At 33.8% G+C, this 23,891-nt stretch overlaps 2 protein-coding genes across 2 annotated transcripts in view; one reads left to right on the forward strand and one right to left on the reverse strand.

Annotated features, from left to right (window-relative positions):
- Positions 1-23,891, reverse strand: part of LOC124365730 (tyrosine-protein phosphatase non-receptor type 9-like) — a 174,308-nt gene that overhangs the window by 57,478 nt on the left and 92,939 nt on the right.
- LOC124365731 (leucine-rich repeat-containing protein 28-like) lies at positions 535-22,459 on the forward strand. Its single transcript, XM_046821715.1, has 6 exons — positions 535-796; positions 4,016-4,229; positions 9,717-9,859; positions 10,665-10,840; positions 15,597-15,786; positions 22,132-22,459. The coding sequence occupies exons 1-5, from the start codon at positions 650-652 to the stop codon at positions 15,730-15,732; spliced, it is 816 nt and encodes a 271-aa protein (XP_046677671.1). The 5' UTR covers positions 535-649; the 3' UTR covers positions 15,733-15,786; positions 22,132-22,459.

A 23,891-nucleotide genomic window follows, 5' to 3' on the forward strand; every position in this document is an offset into this window, starting at 1 on the left:
AAATGTATGAATGTATTAAATTTTATTATCTTAAAACAAATAGAATATACAATGAATATAAATATCCCAGAATGTATAAATCCTTCAACGAATTACTTAATTTCTCATCATTACTAAGTTAGTTATGAATTATTATTATTATAAACAGTTTAAAAAATGTAATTTAATTTGTACAATTAAATGAATATATTTCGATCTTTGGGAATGATCCCCTTTATTTTTAACAAATATTTTAAAATAGTATTATCATGTTGGCAACAGTGATACCATTCAACAGACCGTCTGAAAAAAAAACTTATAAACAAAGTCTTCTTGCACAATTCCATTTACCCGCGACTTTCAAACAACATTTGATCCTTGAGGTTTTTAAGCGTCTATTATTTTGGTTGATTTAATGAACATTCTACCAGTTTAAAAGCAGTTCACCAGCAATAATGTACTATTATAGTTCTAATGTCGAACTCTAGCCAGATCAGAGTGTTTGGATAACTATAGAAATTGCGTTTTAAACTTTTGGCCATGGAAGTGAGCCAACGCACACTCTATTTTAAGATTTGCAGCGTTAGTAAAATGAATAGAATAGATTGGACGTTTGAGAGCTCTGTGCTCAGGACCTTAGTCAAGATGTTTCGTTTGTGAATCCACTTCTATGTGTACAGACGTGGAGGAAGAGGTTAAGTCCAAGTATATTTTACACTGGAGTTACAGACATTACACAACCTTACCTGAGGAGCTACAGAAGCATGGCAATCATGTTGAGGAGATTTATCTACGAGAGAACCACATATTACTCTTAGTAAGTTCTTTGTTTAAATATAATGATTTAATTGAATAAATTAGTAACATTTTTTGCATTTGTATACATTTTTATAGCAAAACTATGTATATAATAAGTCTTTACATTTGATTTAATGCAAAAATTGTGAACAATCTTCATTCTTCGTAAGCAACAGGATTTATCCAAACTATGAATTTTCATAAAATTGATTCCATAAGGCATATACCATTTTTCTCAGTAGAGTTTTTAGTGCCCTAGAATTATGAATGACGTTTGTTCACAACTTTCAGTAGAATATCAAACCTCAACTAAGCCTCAGAAACTGGTCGCATGATGATAAATATCCTTAAAGATTTAAAAAAGCATGAACAGTGAAGATCAATAAAAACATGACAGTGGATGGTAAAATGTGTGATATGGTGTTTTTTCAAATTATCCATGTATTGATGCTTTAAATGAAGAACAAATTTAAAACTACAACCTTTCATAAGGTCATATATCAAAATGTACTTAATGTACTTAAGGGTACAAAACATTGTTGAATTAACTGTACTACATAATAATCTGACAACCAATATTCCAACTTTAAAAATTCAATTAATCTATATTTTAACATTTTAATACACTTTCTGTATTTATTTAATCCTTTCATAACAAAGGAAACTTCTTTAATGGAGTGGAGTAAAATTGTTGAAAGAAGGAAAATAATATTAACACATTAATCAACATTGATTTGGTATTGAAAATAATGAACTTGGTATTTAAATTTATTTAGTAAAATAAACCATTTGTTTGTGTATATCTGTAAACAGGCTACAATTTTTAAATCAGGACTTATATTATTGTTTGACTACAAAGAAGTCATTTGTAATAAAAGCTCCAAATGGAGATTGCAATACTAATGCATTAGAAATAAATAAACCAAAAGTTTACAATTAATTTGTACAAGCCTTTATTATAAAACATTAACTCATTAAGATTGGTATCAGTTACACAGATGGCTTTGATTGAAAATGTTTAATTATTAATATTAAAAAATACCATGATTGTATCTATCCTGGAGACTGTTTTGTGATCATGATGCTATATTTATTATAACTGGAGATTAGTGATAGACTGACATGAGAGTTTTTATGCTCAAAAATTCAGAGGAAAGATCTAATTTAAATAATAGTTTTCCTTATACAAAAAAATCAAGTTTTAAATCATAAGAAAACCTAATTTTATTATAAATATGTTGGAGTCGTGAAAACATATAATCATGCTATATCATAAAATAATCACAACTACTAGTTTCAAAATGGTTATATCAAACTTTGACAAGTTATTAGACCAGCATGAACTAATGACATGAAAAGATTGGTCTATGGATAAGTTATAAAAATATATGCAATGATATTCAATTCCCAGTTCAACGTGCTTTCAAAAATGTCTGCTTAAATAATAAAACAACTATCACCATTACCATATAGTTAACTTGTAAGAATTTTCATTTACTTATTTGTCTTATTCTCTATTGTCACTAAATAGAAGTTCTTGTAAATTTTTTGAAATTTTAAATGTAAAAAATCATAAAATATTTACGGCATATAGTCTATGTGTGGTTTGTGAAATGCTTATGGTATTGTTTTTAACCTTTATTAAAATTGGAATTTTCAAAAGTTTTCTTAAGCATGTTAAAAGTTAAGTAATATTTATAAAAGAAAATCCAGTGATCCTACAAATCATAATCTAATAAATAATTTGGTGATATTGAGCAGTCTTTGAAAAAATGTTCCTATTGTGTTACTGTATTACCAAAAAAGAACAAGATTTGTCAAACTTCCAATGATGATTTAAAAAACAAAACTCAATATTTGATAGAGCAAAAATTGAGTACAATTTATAACAGTATATTAGAAAAACACCAATCATCATTGGAATTGTCTTGAATCTTAAGAGCTTTTGATTGTGTTGACTACACAATTCTTGAAAAAATAAATTACTCTGTAGAATTATGGTATTTGTGGACTGTCTCATATGGCTAGATTTTTTTATTACCGAAAAACCTTGAAGAATTGATTGAGTTACAATGTAAATGTATCAGATCCAGTAAAAAACAACTTTACAGTTTCATTTCATTTATTGCATCACGCTGATTTAAAAATGTTAACAATAGCTCAGTAATCATGACTTATCAGTTCAATACATCTACATTGTTAAAAATCTAATGCTACAGTAAACTTGAATAAAATACATTTCGTGTTGAAACTAAATAATAGTAAAATTGAAAATTAAATATTACGCATTTAAGAATTCATCCCAAAAAATGCCCAACTCAAGGGCTTTAGGGAAAGTTTAAACTTATTTAAACTCTTTAAAAGAATCAATTTGTTTTATTTTAAAGGGTTGGCCATTGAAAAATTTTAGAAAAGAATACTGAGCCCCTTTGTTTGTGAATGTTTAGGTGATGTATAGGATATTGCAACATAGTTTGCTTAAGGCGATAGAATTTTTGTAAACTATACAACTATCAAGAAAATTAGGATATCTTTCAAAAAAATTAAAAACTTCAAAAATATAAATACATGGAAATATCAAAAGTTTATGAGTTACAAAAGAGTTGTACAAGATCATAATTAGTCTTTTACTGTTTCTAATTTCTAATTTAGGTTAGTTGATACATTTTATAACATTTTCAGAATTTATTTTCAACACAGCCTAAGTATAAATGACTGTGTATTTATCATTGTTTAATTAATAACAAAGTTAATTCTTTAAACATTAAATTAAACTTTAATCTAATTTATGGATATTTATTTAAGTGCCAATTTTCTTCTCAGCCCAAATGTTTGTCACTCCTTCTACAAATTTCACAATTGCATTGTTTTTGGATGTTGTATTGTGTGTTTCATTTCTCAGCATTAAACTTGATTAAGAGTACATATCACCTATTTTATTTTGGTCTGTTTTAAGGAATCGGAAAAAGTATTCCTTGAATTGAGACCAAATAGAAGAAGTGCAATCTAACACAGTTTTTACACAAAGTAGTTGCTCCTGTAACTTCATATTCCAGACAAAATTGTACTATTTTTTTTCCTTTTCCATTCATAAAAAACAAGGGCTTGTTCTCCAAAGTTCGCGATTCTCAATGCAAGCTTCAATCTACACATTTGAAAACAAAATTCTCAAAACATTTTTTATTTTTGTAATTACTGGAAAAATTTCCGTAGCTATTGTGTTAACTTTATGTTGCAGCCCAAGTGGTTGACAAGTCTTGTCAACCTGACACACCTGTACCTGGCTGGAAATGATTTGGAGGAGTTTCCTGATGATGTGAACAAGCTTGCCAACCTCTGCTACCTGGAGCTGAGCCGTAACAGGCTCAAGTCACTACCTCCCTCCATCGTTCGACTTCGACGCCTCAGTCACCTCATCGTTGATTTTAATATCCTACAGATCCTTCCTAACGGTAATTGGCCTACCAGAGATTCTACTAATTGATCACTAAATTCAAGGATGGTTTTATGCATGTTAAAAACTAACTATAAAATTGGAGGCTGAAAGAAATGTGGGTCAAGTCCAAAGAATAAAGTACAAGCATAACGTCTATAGTTTTATTTTTATGTATCAATTTATTCAAACTCTCTAAATAGCAGGGCTTAATAAACATGAATCAAGTGTACTATTCAAATTACAAAAGAAAGCAATTAGCTACTTCATTTTTATTTAAAAAAATATGTTATATGAAGGGGTCAGAAGCCAAGGGGTACAAGTGACTCTTTTTGAGTTTTGAGAAAACAAGGTTTAAAGTTTAAGTTATATAATCAAATCCAGGGACAAATATGTTCAGTAATTTTAGCACATTATTTTTTACTGGTATTTCAAAATGCTAAAAAAACCTTTTTTTATATTGGTTTGAATTTCCCTCTTTATGATATGGGCTACTATCTGATAAGAGGTGCCACTTGTATCCCTTGGCTTCCAAGTGGAGTTAGGAAAAAAATTAAGAACACTGGCTTTTATGTCAAATAAAACCCACATTTTATTACAAAACCTCCTATCTTAAATATTTAGTCATAATCACTGTCAAAAAAGTTTTCTAATTCAATGTTGTCTTCTTCATGATGAGGGTTTTCCTTACAAGGTTGATCTTCTCTTGATTGGGCCTGTCTTGTTAAAGTATTCCCTTGGTAGTCTAGAGATCTGTAAATTCTGTGGTGAACCGGAGGTACACATTGCAGCAGATTAAGAAGATCCTTGTACTTAGATGCCTTTATTTTCTTTTTGTTTGTTTTTGGAGGCAAAGGTGGCAGTTGGGTAGGAATCCTTCCTGGGTTCTTAGCGATCATGCTATATTCTGGAAACGGTAAGTCTTTATTGAAAGTAGTTTTGTAGAACAAAGTCCAAGGATGATTTTTTCTAAATTGTAACCACTGCATCTTACTGATACCCTGTACAGATTTAACATAGAACTTGTGAATGGCTTCCATGGAAACAAAATCTTCATCTGACATCTTTTTTACCATGAACTTTTTACTTGCTCCGGCAATAATCTCCATCCAATCGTCAGGAACATAAACGCCCCTCTTCGTGTTCCTCTTCATATTTTCAATCTTCTCAAAGTCCCTGTCACAGTGGTTGTAAGAGTGCCCAGTAAGCAGAATCTTCAAATCAATGGTCTCAATGTTAGTTGTATTAACAACGTGAAACCAGAACTTTACTGTGATGTGACTCTTGTTCTGGCCCCCACAATTGTCGCTAAAATCTGTCAATTGGGTTACAGTTGGAGGAAATGATTTTATATACTGCAACAAACAAGAGACAATTTCTTCGCACCCTCTAGAAGCTTGTGCTTCATGCCACATGAACATGAACGCATTACCTGTTCAAACGCATGGACGTTGAAATTATAGGTCCAAAGTTGACAAGAGTAGTAAATTCTAATACAAGTTAGTAATTGCGGTTGGCAACATTTTTTGGAGGTCAAAACATATCGCAACATGGGTTGGGTCATCTTTTACCTCCTTTTTCGCATGTTCCATTTCAGTTTTAGCAGTCTCAGCTTGATGGAGGTGAAATTTTTTAGATGTAGTAGCAACTACCTTTGCTTCTTCATCTCCGTGTTCGATGGTGTTTTGCATCTTATCACACGTATTGCAAGTGTCTGTGTGTGGTCGATGGAAAGTAAGGTTGGAACAAGTGTTGAAAATGTGTCTGTAATAAGATACAGTAGTAGGTTCCATGCCCCGATCTTCACAGAAAAGCTTGTAACATTCATACATCTTTTTTATGTTAAGGTTTCTGTCAAGATATTTCCTGTTTGGATATTGATGTCGAGAATAGTGACTGGAGTATCTTGGAAACATTGCAATATGCTCCTTGACCAAGTCAGTTTTTTCCTGCACAATTTGTTGGTAGGAACTTTACACCCTCTTTTGTCTCGAGGTGGAATACCTGTTTCAGATATGTGTTTCTTAGAAGCAACATTAGTAATTCGCTTTTTGAACAATACAGTAAACAGAACACATTCCTGAACAAAATCTCTGTAGCCGTTAGAGGTCAAGGGATACAAGTGCTTGTACCCCTTGGCCTCTAACTAAAACAGCTGATGCTGAAAGTAGTTTTTCATTTTGCCACTAGATCTCAGCATTTAACAGAGTTTTACTTATACCTGTTGGCCACAAACATTTTTAATACACTCAGGATATGGCTTCTGCAGTTAACTCAGAAAAAACCATAAAGTCACTTGTACCCCTTGGCTTCTGACCCCTTCATATATACTTTAAAAAAAAAACTAAATAGAAAAAAAGAATTTTTCTTTTAAGTTGAAAATTTTGGGACAATCTTGTCTCCTATTGACTACACTGCTTATACAACCAGAGCTGCTTGTGTCAGAGTATTGTATTCCAGAATCAAGACTAAGGTGAACTACAAGGGGGTAAGATCGTATACCATTCAGAATAGGCATACCATTTTTTTACATAGACAATACAAAGTTATAAGTGGTTGTTTAAATTTTGTTATTAATGATGGATTATTTGAAAGGATAGTAGGATTTTGGACATTTTCCATCATTATATGTTACAAAAATAGAATACAGCATTTCTAGGATTGGTTATCATATCTGGCTATTGATTCTGTTTTTATTTTTATAACAAAGTTTTATGAATACCACAAAGTATACTGCCATATCAATCTAGAATTGCACTCTCTTACCTTCATTAAGACGACCAAAGAAGATGTTTCTTTTTTTCTCTTTAACAGGAAATGGAAATTTCCTGAATTTCAATATGAACAACAAAGTGTAAAAATAAATGTCTCTCATTATACTGTTACATGTTATTTTTCTACTAAAATGTTACAAAACAGAGATTTTCTATTTACATAATGTCTTTATACCTATTTTGATATACATACTGTTTTTTATACATTTGAAATTATGAATCAAGTATCAAGGTGTAAAAATGTGAAGACAACACTATATAAAAATCTCTTTGTATTCATACAACTAATTAATGCTGATTTGTCATTTGACACGAGTGCTTGTTTAAATTACTTGTAATTTTTAAGTAAGCGTTCGATTTCAGCCTAGACAATGATCATACAAGTGTAACTCTTTCTCGAATTAGAACTAACCCTGTGTATATTTTTAAAACATCTCAAAAGATATAAACCAGACAGTTTAGAAGCTCTTAAAAGACGTGGGTGGAGTTTTAAAGCCATACCAGTTGTATTATTTGAGTCTGTGCTTCCCAATTGTTCTTGGCAGCAACCCAAGTTTCTGGGATATTAACGGCAGCACGCTGACAAAACTAAAGTTAACGTCAAAACTTGACAAGGTTTAGAGTGTTCTCTTTAAATAATTCAAGGATTATAAATAACTTGAAAAACCCCAAGGTCATTACGTAACAAAGCTACATAAAAAATTATAGTTGAAAAGATTGTTGCAGGAATACAAAGAAATAGTTGATGCGGTTTTAAATATTTCACAAAATGCAACGAATAATTTTATTGAGAAAGGATGAAATTTTCTCACATAAATCCTGGCACTTAAATAAAGAATGTAAAGATTGTCAGGATGGAGTTTCCTAGTGGAGTTTCTCTTAAAATTTAAATTTAAAATTGTCAGTTAGATTGTTTTAAACATTGTTTTAAAGCATGCGTACAGAATGTTTATGGCTTTGTTAAATATTAGTACATTTTACAGAGTAGATATCAAAATAAAGATTCTGTACAAGCTTTTCCAAAACTACATACCGGTAATTTAGGTGTGGCCATATAGTGGCCAAAGTTATGAAATGTAAATTACAAATATTTTCCAGTTAGTTAAGCTAAGAATTCAGCAATAAAATAGGCAAATTTTAAAATGACAGTAAGTTTATATTCAAATTAAATTTAGATATGCCCTCAGAAAATTTGATATGAAAATAACAGTTTATTTTCTATACATAGGCGCTTATTTACAATTATAAGTATAGATATTCAAAGACCCTCCACAAATATATCTTGAATTTTAAATTTTAATTGGTAAATAAGGAAAATTAGTGTCATTAAAATTTTATGAACTTGGGATCTTATGTTGTAGTTATTAATGGAATCAATTCAAATTTAATATTACATTTTTCCTTGTTTTTGTTTGTTGAAACTGGTACTTTTACATTACTATTAGAGATTGATTATTAATTTATTTTAGGTAATAATGTTAGTTTTGTATAACAAGCATAAATAAAACAGTAAATGAACTTATTTATACTACTAGCAGGGATCACTTTTGACTGGTTTATACACTCCAGTTGAACCTACATTAGATAAAGCAAAAACCAATGTGTCACTTAAATCTAGGCAATTTTATGGATATCCGGGAGCGGCACATCACTAACAAACTTTTTGTTGCGGATATTGGGGTGCAAGGGTAGATTGATAGGTTTAGCTAATCTGCTTGAGGGATGACTGTTGGAGTTGGTGGGGTTCTCTAGGTATTAAAAGCGGTTGCTACCCTAGACATGAGAGCCTGCCAAGGACGTAGCCAGCGAAGGGGTTCAAGGGGTCAGGATCCCCCCCAAATTTTCAGTTACCTTTTTAGTAAACGATTATTATTAATTAATAATTCAGTATTACTAACATGCGCTGCTGAAAGCTCATTCACAACCAAGAAACGGGTCAAGAACTTTTTAAGAAACACAATGGGGCCTTACTCTCTGTCCACTATGGAAAAATATCAGTTGTCTGGACCCCCCCCCCCAACATTTTTTCTTGACTACGTTCTTGGGGCCCTCCACTCTGCCCGCTTTGACTAGAGAGGCTGGTACGGAGCTGGCCTTCCCTTCTTCCAAGGAGACATGACTAAGATTAATGCCCAAAATCCTTCCTCATGGAACTTAAGACAATAAGTAGTCCCAATCCCCAACCATCCAGAATATTCTGTCACTCCAGCAGCAGCGCAAAGATCTTTTTAGGACTACATGCAATTTTTCATTTTCTTGTTCTAAGAGAACAAAAAAACTTATTTCTATACATAATACATGCAATATAAAATTAGAAGCCAACAAACATAACAGGAAATAATTAATGTCAATTTAAAAAACAAAGAAAGAAAAACAACTGCATATGCTGATCAAGTCTACTTTTGATATATTGCAGAGCTGGGCAACATGAAGGCCTTATACATGCTGCATGTCAATGACCACGTTCTGCGCAGCCTGCCTGATTCAGTCTGTCAGTGTGTACATCTTGTGGATCTGTGCTTTCACAACAGTACATGCTAATCAACTCTACTATTAATGTATGACATGTTGCAGAGCTGGGCAACATGAAGGCTTTGTACATGCTGCATGTCAATGACAACGTTCTGCGCAGCCTACCTGAGTCAGTCTGTCAGTGTGTACATCTTGTGGATCTGTGCTTTCACAACAGTACATGCTAATGAACTCTACTATTTATGTATGACATGTTGCAGAGCTGGGCAACATGAAGGCCTTGTACATGCTGCATGTCAATGACAACGTTCTGCGCAGCCTGCCTGAGTCAGTCTGTCAGTGTGTCAGTCTTGCGGAGCTGTGCCTTCACAACAATCGGCTAACCAGCCTTCCTCAGCCGATTGTGAGTATAGGATTCTTGTTTTTCTTCAGTTAGTATGAACTTGGAGAATACTAGATGCTACATATTTCAAGTGTAAAAGAGTTGTGGAAGAGATAGTGCAAGTTGAAATCAGTCTAAGCGGAAGAATATTTTTAGCAGTTCACCTCAGACTGTACCATCTTTATTTATTATTCTCCTTGTTAAGTTCCATGAACAAATCTGATAGCTTTAGTGAATATTTGCAGAGTGTAAAGCTAAATGGATAAACAACTAAATGCATATAACTACTATGATAATTTACCTTATCTCTATAATCACAGCCTACTGCATATTGTAGTGTTATATTATGTACATTGGTACAACAATCTTAATTTACTACCTATTTAATAATGTTATTGATATATTGTTCATAAGGTTTTGTAATGTAATATTGGTGCATTAACGTTTCTTCTATTATCAAAGCAAATACAATTCCTTGAACTTGCTTAAATTACTTCTTTCTGTAAATGTTGGTACCAGAAAATAATATTACTAGAATAAAATTCTAGTATTTTTGTATAAAATAAATATATAATTAATCTTCTTGCATATTATTTGTTAAATACGCATATATATTTGTTGTATTTTGTATACACAAAATATTGAATTTTTCATTAGTGATTTCCTCAATCTATCCAAACTCAGTTTTTACCACCTAATTCCTCCCTATGACTTATCCGTAATACAGTTTAGCAGAGACATGGTGTTTCAGTTGTTACACAGACTTCTTTCCAAAGCTTTGTTGACAATGCTAATTTTCAATGACAAGTAAAACATTTTTCTAAAGGTATACCTGCCAAACCTAGAGACGTTGTCTGTGCATGGCAACAACCTCCTGTACCTACCCAGCATACGGTTTGTCTGCAACTGTCACCTGACGTTCTACAACAACCCCCACCTCAACTATCTGAGCTACCATCTGACGTACGGGCATGACGGGGACATGCACCACCTCATGTCTGGGTGAGAAAATATCAGATTTGCTGAGTTTTCTGAATACAAAAATTACCAAACTGGTTTTTATTTTATGAAAACTAAAAACATAACAAGTCATTTGTGGAAATTATCTAAAACAAAGTTCCTATCACCTTATTTCTCAATTCTCTAGTGGTTAACCCTCCATCAGGCGCTTAAAATTAGAAACACCATCAGGCGCTCACGGAGGTTTCCTCCAGGTTAGCGAAAAATGGATATCATAGTCGTTTAAAAAACTGTTTTTATTTGTTTAAATATTCATACTGATTTAATTACAATGTAATATATTCATTTTTAGAAATTAAATAAAAATTACTCTCTTATGTAATGAATTTTCCAAATAAGAAATTAAAAATCTTAAAAAGTGTTATCGTATAATAACAACATGATTAATTTTAAGGAATAATGCAATTAATTGTAAAAATGTTTAAGCTACTGTAATAATATATGGAAATTAACTTAGTTTTTAACTTCTTACAAAAACAACTTACTTCAAATTCTTGAGATATTATACAATTGTAATGTCAGTTATTACTCTGAAATCAACATTTATTCTTTACTAAAACTTTTTTTACCCTCTAAACAAGGTTTCAAAACATTTTCCTTCTGGTTCTTATAACGACAATGTTCACTCCATAAACAGTACTGAAATGTTCCCTAGCACACTGGTACTGTACTGACAAGTCTCTCGTCTTCATTCTCCATTTCACAAAATTCAAATAAAATATATTGTAAAACTTAAAAAGAAACTATCACAGTTCACACATTTAGGCGCACACGGATTATTACTCCATAAAAACTAAACACAATAAGGCGCTAACGGATATTTCGTCCAAGCACTACAAACACATCGGGCGCTCACGGAGGAATCGTCCAGTCTCGCACGGAAGTAGACCTCATACTGACAGATTTTGACAAAGATAAGCGCGAGGCTATTGTTTCGCTTCCCCAAAAGATGCTCGTGAAGTACACTGCGGGAAACGACTGTCAACATCAGAAAAGTAGTACTATTTCAAATAATAAAAAACACACGGAGGAAAACTCCGTTTAGCGCCCGATGTAGGGTTAAAATTAATTCTTTTAATGGTTTTCTCAGAATTTATTAAGAAGGTTTAGAGGTTAAAATTTATGAAAGTTGTGTTTGTGTTGTATCACTTGTAAACATAAAGTAGTTTATGGTATAAATCAGAGTTTCTCAACCTGAGGGGTGCGCCTTTATGGTGAGCCGTAGAAGATTTTCAAGAGAGGTCTCATTGTATTAGAATAATAGGAAAGTGTTGGTGACCACTACTTCCAAGCAATTTTCATAATGCTTACATGTCAGTTTGTTTATTGTGATTCTTGACGTTTTCATGGTTTGTTAGTAGTGTACCTACTGCAGTTTTTTTGACCAGTAAACATGAAAAGTGGGACAGACATGTTTGTTGTAGCAGGCCTAAAAATGGCCAAAACAAAATATAATACTGTAGTGTGTGATTGTATTCAATATGGATTAATTTTCATTGACAAAGCTATTGTTATTTATCTCAGTGCGTGATTTGCAATGTTGGTTTGAGAAATGATGCCATGCGGCCTAGATGTTTTTGGCCAGGACGAAACCGTATCCTACTGAAAGTTTTTGAATGGAAAAGAGTAGGTGTTAAAGATATATCTGCCGCTGTAATTAATTAACGAATTTAAAGATCTTGTTTCACGGCAATCGGTATAACTTAAAAATTAAATTGGGCACTATTTTCCAGATATTAAAACAGAGAGTTGCAAATTTAAGTTGGCAGGAGATTCATTTAAAATCGATGTAGATATACTTGCTGACCACATTCAGGAACAGGCAATCGACATAAAATGTGATTCTCAAGTATTGGCGGGATTCCAAAACAAGGGTGTTGAAGACTTTTGGTTGAGTTATATTCCTGTTTACTCACAAGCTGCTTATATTCCTGTTTACTCACAAGTTGCTTTAAAAGTTGCAAAGTTGATGATGCAATTTTCATCCACATACCTCTGTGAGTCTGGATTTTCATTCACAACTGGGATTGGGAGTCTGGGATTGGTTTATCTAAAGTAAACATTTTGAGTAATACTACACTTTGGAAGGTACCTGTGATGTACTTTGTCATAGTTACAACCGTATATTTAATTGTAAAAAAAAAACCGGTTCCAACCTTCTTACTAAGTTGATATAGTAGCATCATTAACTACCTTAATTAAAAAAAAATACTTTTTTAGTTCTGTGTTTCATTGATTTAATTAAAAATTCTTACTAGCATCAATAAGTGTAAGCAACTTCTTCTATGTTAAAAACTATTTGAGGTAATATTAAACGTTTTGTCAAAAGTGTATCAAATAATTAATTTTAAAACGTGCAAGTATAACCTATACCCTAAGCTACGAATTGAAATGTTACTACTTGTGTAGAGGGGAGGTGTAACTAAATGTCAGTGTACTAAGAGACGCACAAAACCTGAAAGGTTGAGAACCCCTGGTACACAGAACAACATGGCATATAATTATCACTTAAGAACGGTTTTAATCACAATCTAACACATAGTTTCTCATTGTCCTTCCATGCTTAGTAAATTTAAAAGTATTGTGGATGAAAAACTGAATTTTTATTTTTACGGCAAAAAATCTGCACACAATAACCAACCACACATTACTTTGTTTTTTATTGCTACCAGAGCTATTGTGACATGTACTCTTTAGTTCAGATGATAATAATTAATTGTCCGTTTATAAAGTGCATGTTTTGAATATAGTGAGCATAAGTTGATACACAGCATGTCTGTTGTGATTTCTGATTTAGATGTCATGACACTTTGTTATGAGTTTTGTTTATTTTAATCTAAATTGTAAATTGTAGTTTTCTGATAAGTTAAGTAACCCCACCTGAGGAAGAGATCACATTGTAGATCTTGATTCTTTGTAATGTTACTGATTTTTGATAATTTAGGGGGTTGTTCCTGTGCTTGTATTGTGATGGAGGGGTTGGATGGTGGCGTGTGTCTGTATGCTGATGATTCAAATGTTTTGTTTTCTGGTCAGAAGCTTGAGAATATTGAAATTTCATCATATATTGGTCTAAGTAGGATTAAGGATTTTTTTTACAAAAATAATCTTTTATTAAATTCAGATAAATCTAATTATATTTCTTTTTCTACAAAGCAATCAAATTTAAACTGTGAGATTTTTCTAGACAATGACAGACTTTAACAAGTAGACCACACAAAGTTTTTAGGACTTATAATAGATAAAAATTTAGCTTGGATAAACATGTAGATCATGTTACTAAGAAGATGTCTACTGGTCTATATGCATTGCGACAAATGGCAAAAAATTAGTAATTTACATACACTTAAATTAATATATTTCTCTTTGATCCATTCACATTTAGCTTACGAAATAAGCATTTATGGAGCAACAACAACAAGCAATTTAGATAGGCTTTTGGTCCTACAAAAAAAATCTTTGAGAATCATGAAAAAATTTAAGATATACAGATTCTGTTAAACATATTTTTTATGAACTTGGAATTCTGACACTATATGGTTTTATACATATTTGAATCAATAATTTATGTAAAACAGTTTTTTGATCCGATACTACAAACCAATAAACATACATATAATACCCGTTTTAATAGACATGTTGATGAACACAATCTTGAATTTCACAAAAAGAAAACATATTACAGAGGTGTTAGATATCTACATAATTTACCAGCAAAATTTATAATGGAAACAAATCTGTTAAAATTTAAAAAAGAAGTCAAAGATTATTTAACTAATTTGTCTCTATATTCTTTTGAGGAATATTTCAATACAAAAACCAATTAATTCATTTAAAGAAGAATTGAAGATAAATTGTTAAGATGTTACGATTGTATTTTTTTTTTTACTTATATTTTAAAATTAATATTAGTATTTAGTTTTATTGTAGTGACGCTATTCTTTGTACCTTGTACATATTACAGAATAAAGTAGTTTGACTATGACTATAATGTGAAATTTACATAATGATGAATCTATCTATACAAGAGCATTTTATTGACAAAGATTTCAACAGTTTATAGACCACATACGGTTAGAATTTATTATACATGTGAACACAATTTTAGTACACAATGATATTAACTGTGATAATACAAGGGATAAAAATTAAGTAGTTTTTCATAATCATAAGTTAGAACTTTATAAGGAAGAAACTACCATACAATGAAGATTTTTTTATTTGATTAAAAAAGAAATTAGATATCGAATTCATAATTGTTTAAGGCTATCATTAAAAGTTTTCTTGCTTAAAATTGCCTTTTATACTTAAGACATTTTTTATAATTTAAGACAATTAAATTGAAGTTACTCAACTTTAACAATGTTTCGGCTCCAAGAGTTTAATCCTAGCTAGCCAGTCTGGTGAAATTGTGAAACTATTTAGTGTAACTCAGTGTAAAAATACAAATAAATATTATTTACGTATATTGAATTAAATGTCAGTTGGTGAATGTAGTGAATAATGTTCTCACCAGATTTGTTTTTTTATTGGAAAATAGTATAAAACTGGTAAGGTTTGACTAACTGGTTTACAATTACAATGCAGGTTATTACTGGTTTACTGGTGGTACAATTCGTTGAACAAACTTGATCTGGAAATATCCTAGAATTTCATCAAATTCCAATCAAGTGTGGATTTTTCAATGAAAATTTGATAAAATGTTCTTGAGGGGATTAAATTTCCGTGTCTATTGCAGGTGTGGTAGTGGTATTGAGGACATCTCGGATTTCACCAACCTTGTGCTGACAATACCTCAACACCAGCGGCTCATTGTGCTCCCTAGTGGGCTTCATCACGTGTTCTCGCGTCCTGGTGTCCCTTCCCTGTTTTGAGCTGAGTCTACGTGCTACGTACCCGCTCATGTACAAGATTGAGGAACGCAACAGGTTAAAAGTAATAATATACAGAACTTAAGCCAACCAACCGGCTATAGTAGAAGAGACGTAAATATTTTGCAACAAGATTAAATGTCCTTTCAAGGACATAACCAGGGGGGAAGTCAAAGGGGTCTGGAACTCCCCAAACTTTAATTATTTTTTTATATCAAACGTTTATTATTATGTAAATAATTCAGTATTACTGACGTACTGCTGAAAGATCGTTCTTAACATTGAAAAGGGTCAAGAACTTTTTAAGGAACAAAATGGGGAATAAGCAGTTGACTTACTCTCTGTCCACTACAGGAAAATATCAATCGTCTGGACCCCATCCCAAATTTTTTCTAGCTACGTTCTTGTGTCCTTTACAATCGTCTTATTCTTTAAAATTATTTGTTGTAAGCATACTTAAACAAAAGATTCAAGGAGAGTAGACTGTGTATTCCATAAAAAAACAAATGAGTTTAAGTAAGTCATTCCAAACTTTTCTCTCAAAACCTATTACTGTTATCAGTGTCACATCCAAGATTCACTGGGCTGGTAATGGTAAGCAATGGGTCTCTAGAGCCCCATACCAGGTTTCAAGAAAGAGATGGTTGGGTCTCCAGAGTGCTATATCGGGTTTTAAGAAAGATTGAACCTAGATACATACCATTGGTGTATAGTTTTTGTTGGAGTCTATAGAGCCCCATATAAGGTTTTAAAAAAGAGTGAGTGGGTCTCTAGAGCCTCATATTAGGTTTTAAGAAAGAGTGGGTGGGTCTTTAGAGCTCCATACTGGGTTTTAAGAAAGAGTGGGTGGGTCTTTAGAGCTCCATACTGAGTTTTTTAAGAAAGAGTGGGTGGGTCTTTAGAGCTCCATACTGAGTTTTAAGAAAGTTGAGTCTCTAGTCCCTGATACAAGGTTTTAAGAATGAGTGGGTGGGTCTCTAGAACCCAACATTAGTGTAAACATGTTAAGAGCAGCTGTGGAGAAACAAATACCATGAATAACAAAAAAATAAAAACTAAATGGTTTGAATGTATTTTTCCTGTATCTCTAAAATACATCTCCTAATAGTTCTATGAAATAAAACAAGATTTTAGAGTGCTTGAATCCCATATTGTTATAATGGGATTACAATTAAGATGACTACCAGTACAACCAGCTCTTAATTAGAACAGCTCTTGAGACCGTTATAATATATTTCTTTAGGGTAAGGAAAGGAATAGACTGATAGACCAACCTCTTTTTATGATATTATGTAGACCATATTATATTCGGACATGTAGGGCATTTTAAAAGTGTGAGCCAAAACTTGGAGAGAAATTGCTAAATATATTAGGCTGAACAGAAAAGTATCCTTTTTTTTATTATAATACATTATATCTTACTTTCTTTATCATATATCTGAGTTGATATATGAAATTTCATATTCCAAGAACTGAATAAATTATAGTGTTTTCAATTTGCTTGCATATTTGTCTGATTGTAACAAAATGTTTAATATTTATAAAAATGTAAACTTTGTGCTCTTGACAAATGTACAAAACTAGATATATGATTATATTTGGCTCTGTTTACTGTACAGCTATTATCATATGAACATTATCTAGTATAGTTACTTTCTAGCTTTAAGAAAACATAGATACTCTAAAATAAACTCCTAGATCTGGTTCCAATAAGAATTTCATAATTTGAGTCCTCCAAGAATAAGAAGAATCTGTTCATAAATATTTAGTTCGCAACTGGCGTAAAAACTGTTCATAAAGTCAAACCAAGTTTATAAAAGTACAGTTCTGTTTATAAAGAAAAAAGCGATGTAGTACTAGGTAATAATAAGTCTTTTAGAGGTCCAGAGGATGTTCCCCAATTCAGGAACATACAACATTCGTCTATGGTATAAGATGTCTTTTCCAACAATCATAAGGTAATGCACTACCTAGTATGTCAGCCTTTCGGCCTTCGGGCAGAAGGTAGAAGAACTTGGTCTCCAAGAGAAGAGATTTTTTTCGAACCGAAGTTCAAAGCTTGTTAGGCATCTTTGCTTGCAATTACCTCTTTGTTGCTGTTGTAGAGCACTAGCACTAGTATCCTCCTCTATGATGTATAGACAAGACAAACCACTCTTGTAACCAAGGACATAGCCAGCAAAGGGGGTTCAAGGGGTCCCGACATCCCCCAAATTTTTAATTTTTTCAATTACTTTTTTATTATATGATTATATATATATATATCGTATGGGGGACAAAGGCAGCTATCCATAAATAAATAAATTAAAAATTACAATTATTAAAAAGTACGTAAGAACAAAGTTCTTGAGTCATAAATTAAAAATAATATTAAAATCTCCCGTCACAAAGCTAAATCCAAATTACTGAGCCAGTTTAGAGATCCATCCTCTAAACCACTCAGACCAGCCAGACCACCAGAAAACAATCGCAAAGGGCAGTCGTTTACAATGTGCTCAATTGTCTGAGAGTTTGCGCCACAATCACACGTCTGGTCGTCAGTAATACCCCACTTGAATTTCCAGTGATTGCTTCTCCCAACCCCAGTTCGAAAACGATTCAATAAAACCCATTCCTTTCGAGGAATTTCCAAGCCACCCGCTGCTTTCGTAGGATCGGATATCAAGAACTTGTTCCGTCCATCGAATGATTCCCAGGATGACGCCCAGTTAGCATTAGGCGTAAAGTTCTCCTCTATCAACTGGGATGCTGTTCGTAGTGATGGCTTGCGTGATTTGAGCCGGCTATCTTGCTGAGGAAGGTCGCGCGTAACGGGCAATTCGGGATTGGACACGATCTTATTGAACTCTCTCAGAAGAGCCTCTTTGCGTCTAATCTCAGGTGGTGCTATATTGCTCAGCACTGGGAGCCAAGGTGTTGGTGTTGCCATGAGAGTTCCAGTAATTGTCCTCATGGCCCTATTAAGAACGACATCGACCTCTCGCACATGTGCACTATTAAGCCACACAGGAGCACAATATTCAGCAGCGGAGTACACAAGGGACAAAGAAGTGGTACGCAGTACTTTAGCGTTAGCTCCCCAAGTTGATCCAGCAAGATGCTGTACTATATTAGCCCTTGTTTTCAGCTTTGCTGCTGTCTTTTGAAGGTGACTTTTAAAAGTGAGAGATCGGTCTAAGGTAACTCCCAGATACTGCGGATGTTCATTATGTTTCAATTTGACACCATCAAGAGTTATATTTAACTTGTAGTTCGCCAGTCTGTTATTTAGGTGGAAACATGATACTTCAGTTTTATTAGGATTTGGATTTAGCTTCCAGGCTCTAAAATAATCTGCGAGGACTGAAAGATCATCAGTGAGTGCCTGTTCTGTTTTCTTTATGTCATTATGTTGGTAGGCTAAGGCAATATCATCCGCATAAATAAACTTTCTGGATAACGTTGTTGGGATGTCGGCAGAGTACACGTTGAACAACAAAGGAGCAAGTACTGAGCCCTGTGGAAGGCCGTTTTTAAGTTGCCTGAAAGAACTTTCCTCACGGCCAAGGCATACTTTTATAAGCCTGTCGCTAATCATTGAATTAAGAAGCCGCAGAAGGAAAGGGCAAGGAATTAGATTATAGAGCTTTACTAAAAGGCCTTTTCTCCAGACAGTGTCGTAAGCTGCAGTAAGGTCTATAAAGGCTGTAAAGGTTTTTGCTCTCTTTTCAAAACCATTCTCAATAAAAGTTGTTAGCGCAAGCACCTGGTCGCAGCAGTTACGACCAGGTCTAAAGCCAGCTTGATCTATAGGAATGCTGGCATTGAGAATGGGAAATATTCTATTATAGATCAACCTCTCCAGTAGCTTATAACACACACTCAACAGGGCTATGGGCCTATAGCTCTCAATACGCTCTGGGTCTTTGTTGGGCTTCAAAACTGCGATTATTTTAGATCTTTTAAATGCTGCAGGCAGGTTACCTGTAGCCAGTATTTCGTTGAACACTGTAAGAAGCCAGTATTTAACTTTGATTCCTGAGTACTTTAGGAATTCTGGGAAGACATTATCGATACCGGCTGCCTTCCCAACTGACAGAGCGGAGATGGCCACTTCAATTTCATCAAGTTCAAATGCTCTCGATATTTCCAACGGAGCTTGCCGACTGCTTTTAAATTCGTTTAACTTGTAGTTAACCAGCTTGTCAGATGGGTGGCGAACTGACTTGGACAAAGCAACAATACGCTTTGCTATTGCACAGGGTTTCGGATGTGACAAAGAACTGTTCGTCGAAGGCTTGCCGGTGGAGAGCTTTCTCAAGAGGGACCAAGCTTTACGGCTACTATGGGTGAAGTTAAGATTTTCCATTGTGTGTACCCACTTTTCTCTTCTTGCTTTGTCAAGAGATTGTAGCAGCCGATCAGCTGTTTCTGTGTTCCCGGTGTCATTGAACTCACTGTAAAGGTCCTCACATTCTTGACTCCAACCTGGCACATAGCTCTTTCGAAATCCTCGTGGAATGCACAGTTTAGCAGTAGCCAGGACTAGCTTTGTGAACCGGTCATAGTTTCTTATCGTGGGAGGGATGAACCTGATGCCATCATCAAGTCTAGATGTAAAGGCTTTCCAATCAGCTTTGTTAAAATTCCAGCGAGGCCGAGGGAAGGATCTTACAAGAGGAATCTTGATTCCGACTGAAATAAGCACAGGCCTATGCTGAGAATGAGGAAAGGCACCAAGAACTTTCCTCCCAACTGCTAAAGGCTTAAGAGAGCGGGCACAAGAGCAAAAACATAGGTCTGGAGTATAACCACGACGCCAGCGGGCTGAATAAAAAGTGTGGGCGTCTTTGGCATCATGTATTAATATTAAGTTGTTATTTTCAGCCCAACTAGTTAAACTCGTACCATTGTCGTCATCCGATGAGTATCCCCACGAGCTGTGATGACTGTTAAAGTCCCCAATGTAAAGGACGGGGTGTCCAAATATGGGAAGTACTGTGTCAGACCATTGTCTATTAGGTGGTTTGTAGACATTTACTATAGTTGTTTCTGACACTTTCACCACCAGTACAAAAATATCGTCATCACAGCTCTTGTAAATCGGGGACACATCATCGATGCCCTGCCTAACATAAGTTGCCACTCCGTATTTTCTGTGGCCAATGGCTTCTACAAGTGTATATCCAGGGATATTGCCTCTTGCACAGGTGTTAGAATTCTCAATGTGAGTCTCCTGGAGTGCTAGGACATCAACGTTGTTTTTTATCATAATTTTGCTTAGGCACTCACATTTAGATCTGCTCAGACCCTCGGCGTTAAAATAACATATATTTAAAAGAGAGCCAATATTTAAAAAATCAGTATTAGTTTGGCCCTGAGAAGGACCGTTTGTTTGGTCTTCGATAGCTGCCATAACTGGGAGATCACAAGAGTGACGGTCCAGCTACCAAAAATTGCTGTTCGTTTAGCGTTACCCAGGGAGCACGTGTAGCAAGCTACGGACGCGAACATATACGAACATATAAACATTATAACATTATAATATTATAACGAACATTATAACATATAGCGAACAATAAATCATAAATAATAATTATATGATTATTATTATTTAAATATTTCAATATTACTGACATGTACTAAAAGATCGTTCTCAATAAAGAAACGGGTCAAAAACTGTTTAAGGAACAAAATTGGGTCTTACTCTGTGTCCACTATGGGAAAATATCAGTTGTCTGGACCCCCCAAAAACTTTTTCCTCGCTACATTCTTGCTTGTAACTTCAATTATTTAAATTTCTGATGACAGCTGTCCCTGAAGTTTAGTTCTGTAAGCACTCCAGTTTTCTTTTGGTGGACAAGTATATGCTACAGTTTCTTTGTTAATGGGTTGTATAGATATCAAAGACTGTATGCAGGTGTAATACATAGAGTGCATCATGACAAGCAATGTTTACTGTGCTGGCAATACTGTACCTATTGATTTGATCTTCAATAAAGACTGCTACTTATTTAAGCCATATGCTGTCAATATGAGGGGCCCATGCAAGTCTGCCATTAGTGGTTATTCCATGGATATGGTTATCTGAAAATTTGACCTCTTAGGATGCTTTTTTGCCTGGAAGTCTTCCAACGTGATCTCTTTGGCTGCAAAGCACTATTTGTTGGGTCCTACTTATTTTAGAACAAGGCTATAACTATGGGTATAGAAGAGTTACGGTTTTATTGAATATAGCAGGTTTTATTGAATACAGCAACTTACTTCGAATGTAAGATCTATCATAATTCTTTTGTCAATCCAAGGTTACAGATTATGATCATGTAAAATTAGATGCTGAAGATAATTAATATTTTTTATACTTGCTTATAAAAGTTAACATTGAGTTACCCATTTTTAATTATGTTATTGTCATTATTACAGGTACAGTGATAAGGATAGTTTAGAAAAGCTCCCATTAAAACTGCAGGAGATCTTGTATAACGGGCCGACCAGCAATTGTGCCGAGTGCAACCGAAACATCTTCAACGAGTCGTTCCTGTCAGTGTCTCTTAGAGGTTTGATCTCCGAGCATCGCAAGCTGTTTGCCGTCATGTTCCTCTGTTCCGCTCGCTGTCTCAGTCACTACACCCAGCGTGTCTGCGGGGCCACCGCAGAGAGGGTGCAGTGGTACCAACTCTCCGCTCATTCTTTGTGATCTTATTTACATGTTTGTTACCTTTTTATACAATAAAACCAATGAAAATATCAATGTGTTATTGTTTATTATTTCATACTAGGCAATAGGTATTTTGTTTTTGGTAAAGATTTTGAAACTGAGGTGAGCCTACATTTATTTTTTAGTTGTCCATTTTTGAATTTTACTAAACAATCTTTTCAATGTACAGTACTGCACGTGATCTTAATAAAAATGTACTATAGTGTAAATATATTCTGTATTTCAACTGTTTGCACTGTAATTTTTTTATTTTAAGGCTCTATTGTTCATCTTTATGATAAGAATTGACTACTATATTATGTAATTTAAACGTGTTTAACAATTGAGCTCCAATAATCCGGTTTTTTTTACTAATCTGGAACGATATCTAGTGTTATTATACAAGTGTACATTATTATAATATATACACAAAGAATGTGCAGGGGAGCTATATATTGAACATCAACTATCCAGATATTTACGTAACTGCAAGGTTCAGGAGCTGGTGCTCAGTGTAGGTACGATATATGGTGTTATTATACAGGTATACACTATTATAATATAATATACACAAAGAATGTGCAGGGGAGCTACATATTGAACATCAACTATCGAGATATTTACGTAACTGCGAGGTTCAGGAGCTGGTGCTCAGCGTAGGTACGATATATGGTGTTATTATACAGGTATACACTATTATAATATAATATACACAAAGAATGTGCAGGGGAGCTACATATTGAACATCAACTATCCAGATATTTACGTAACTGCGAGGTTCAGGAGCTGGTGCTCAGTTTAGGTACGATATCTGGTGTTATTATACAGGTATACACTATTATAATATAATGTACACACAAAGGATGTGCAGGAGAGCTAAACCTTGAACATCAACTATCGAGGTATTTACGTAACTGCGAGTTTCAGGAGCTGGTGCTCAGTGTAGGTACGATATATGGTGTTATTATACAGGTATACACTAGTATAATATAATATATACACAATGGATGTGCAGGAGAGCTACATATTGAACATCAACTATCGAGATATTTACGTAACTGCAAGGTTCAGGAGCTGGTGCTCAGTGTAGGTACGATATATGGTGTTATTATACAGGTATACACTAGTATAATATAATATATACACAAAGGATGTGCAGGAGAGCTAAACCTTGAACATCAACTATCGAGATATTTACGTTATTGCGAGGTTCAGGAGCTGGTGATCAGCGTAGGTACGATATATGGTGTAATTATACAGGTAGGCCTATACACTATTATAATATAATATATACACAAAGGATGTGCAGGAGAGCTACATCTTGAACATCAACTATCGAGATATTTACGTAACTGCGAGGTTCAGGAGTTGGTGATCAGCGTAGGTACGATATATGGTGTAATTATACAAGTATACACTAGTATAATATTATATATATATATATATATATATATATATATATATATATACAAAGGATGTGCAGGAG

This window comes from Homalodisca vitripennis, chromosome 7 (genome assembly GCF_021130785.1).
Source record: "Homalodisca vitripennis isolate AUS2020 chromosome 7, UT_GWSS_2.1, whole genome shotgun sequence".
Classification (NCBI taxonomy): Eukaryota; Metazoa; Arthropoda; class Insecta; order Hemiptera; family Cicadellidae; genus Homalodisca; species Homalodisca vitripennis.

Excerpts from the sequence above, each read along its gene's own strand:
- LOC124365731 (XM_046821715.1), top strand. The coding sequence starts at position 650 with ATGTGTACAGACGTGGAGGAAGAGGTTAAGTCCAAGTATATTTTACAC. Across the intron at positions 797-4,015 it reads AGAACCACATATTACTCTTA|CCCAAGTGGTTGACAAGTCT; the intron begins GTAAGTTCTTTG and ends TTTATGTTGCAG. Across the intron at positions 9,860-10,664 it reads CCAGCCTTCCTCAGCCGATT|GTATACCTGCCAAACCTAGA; the intron begins GTGAGTATAGGA and ends ATTTTTCTAAAG.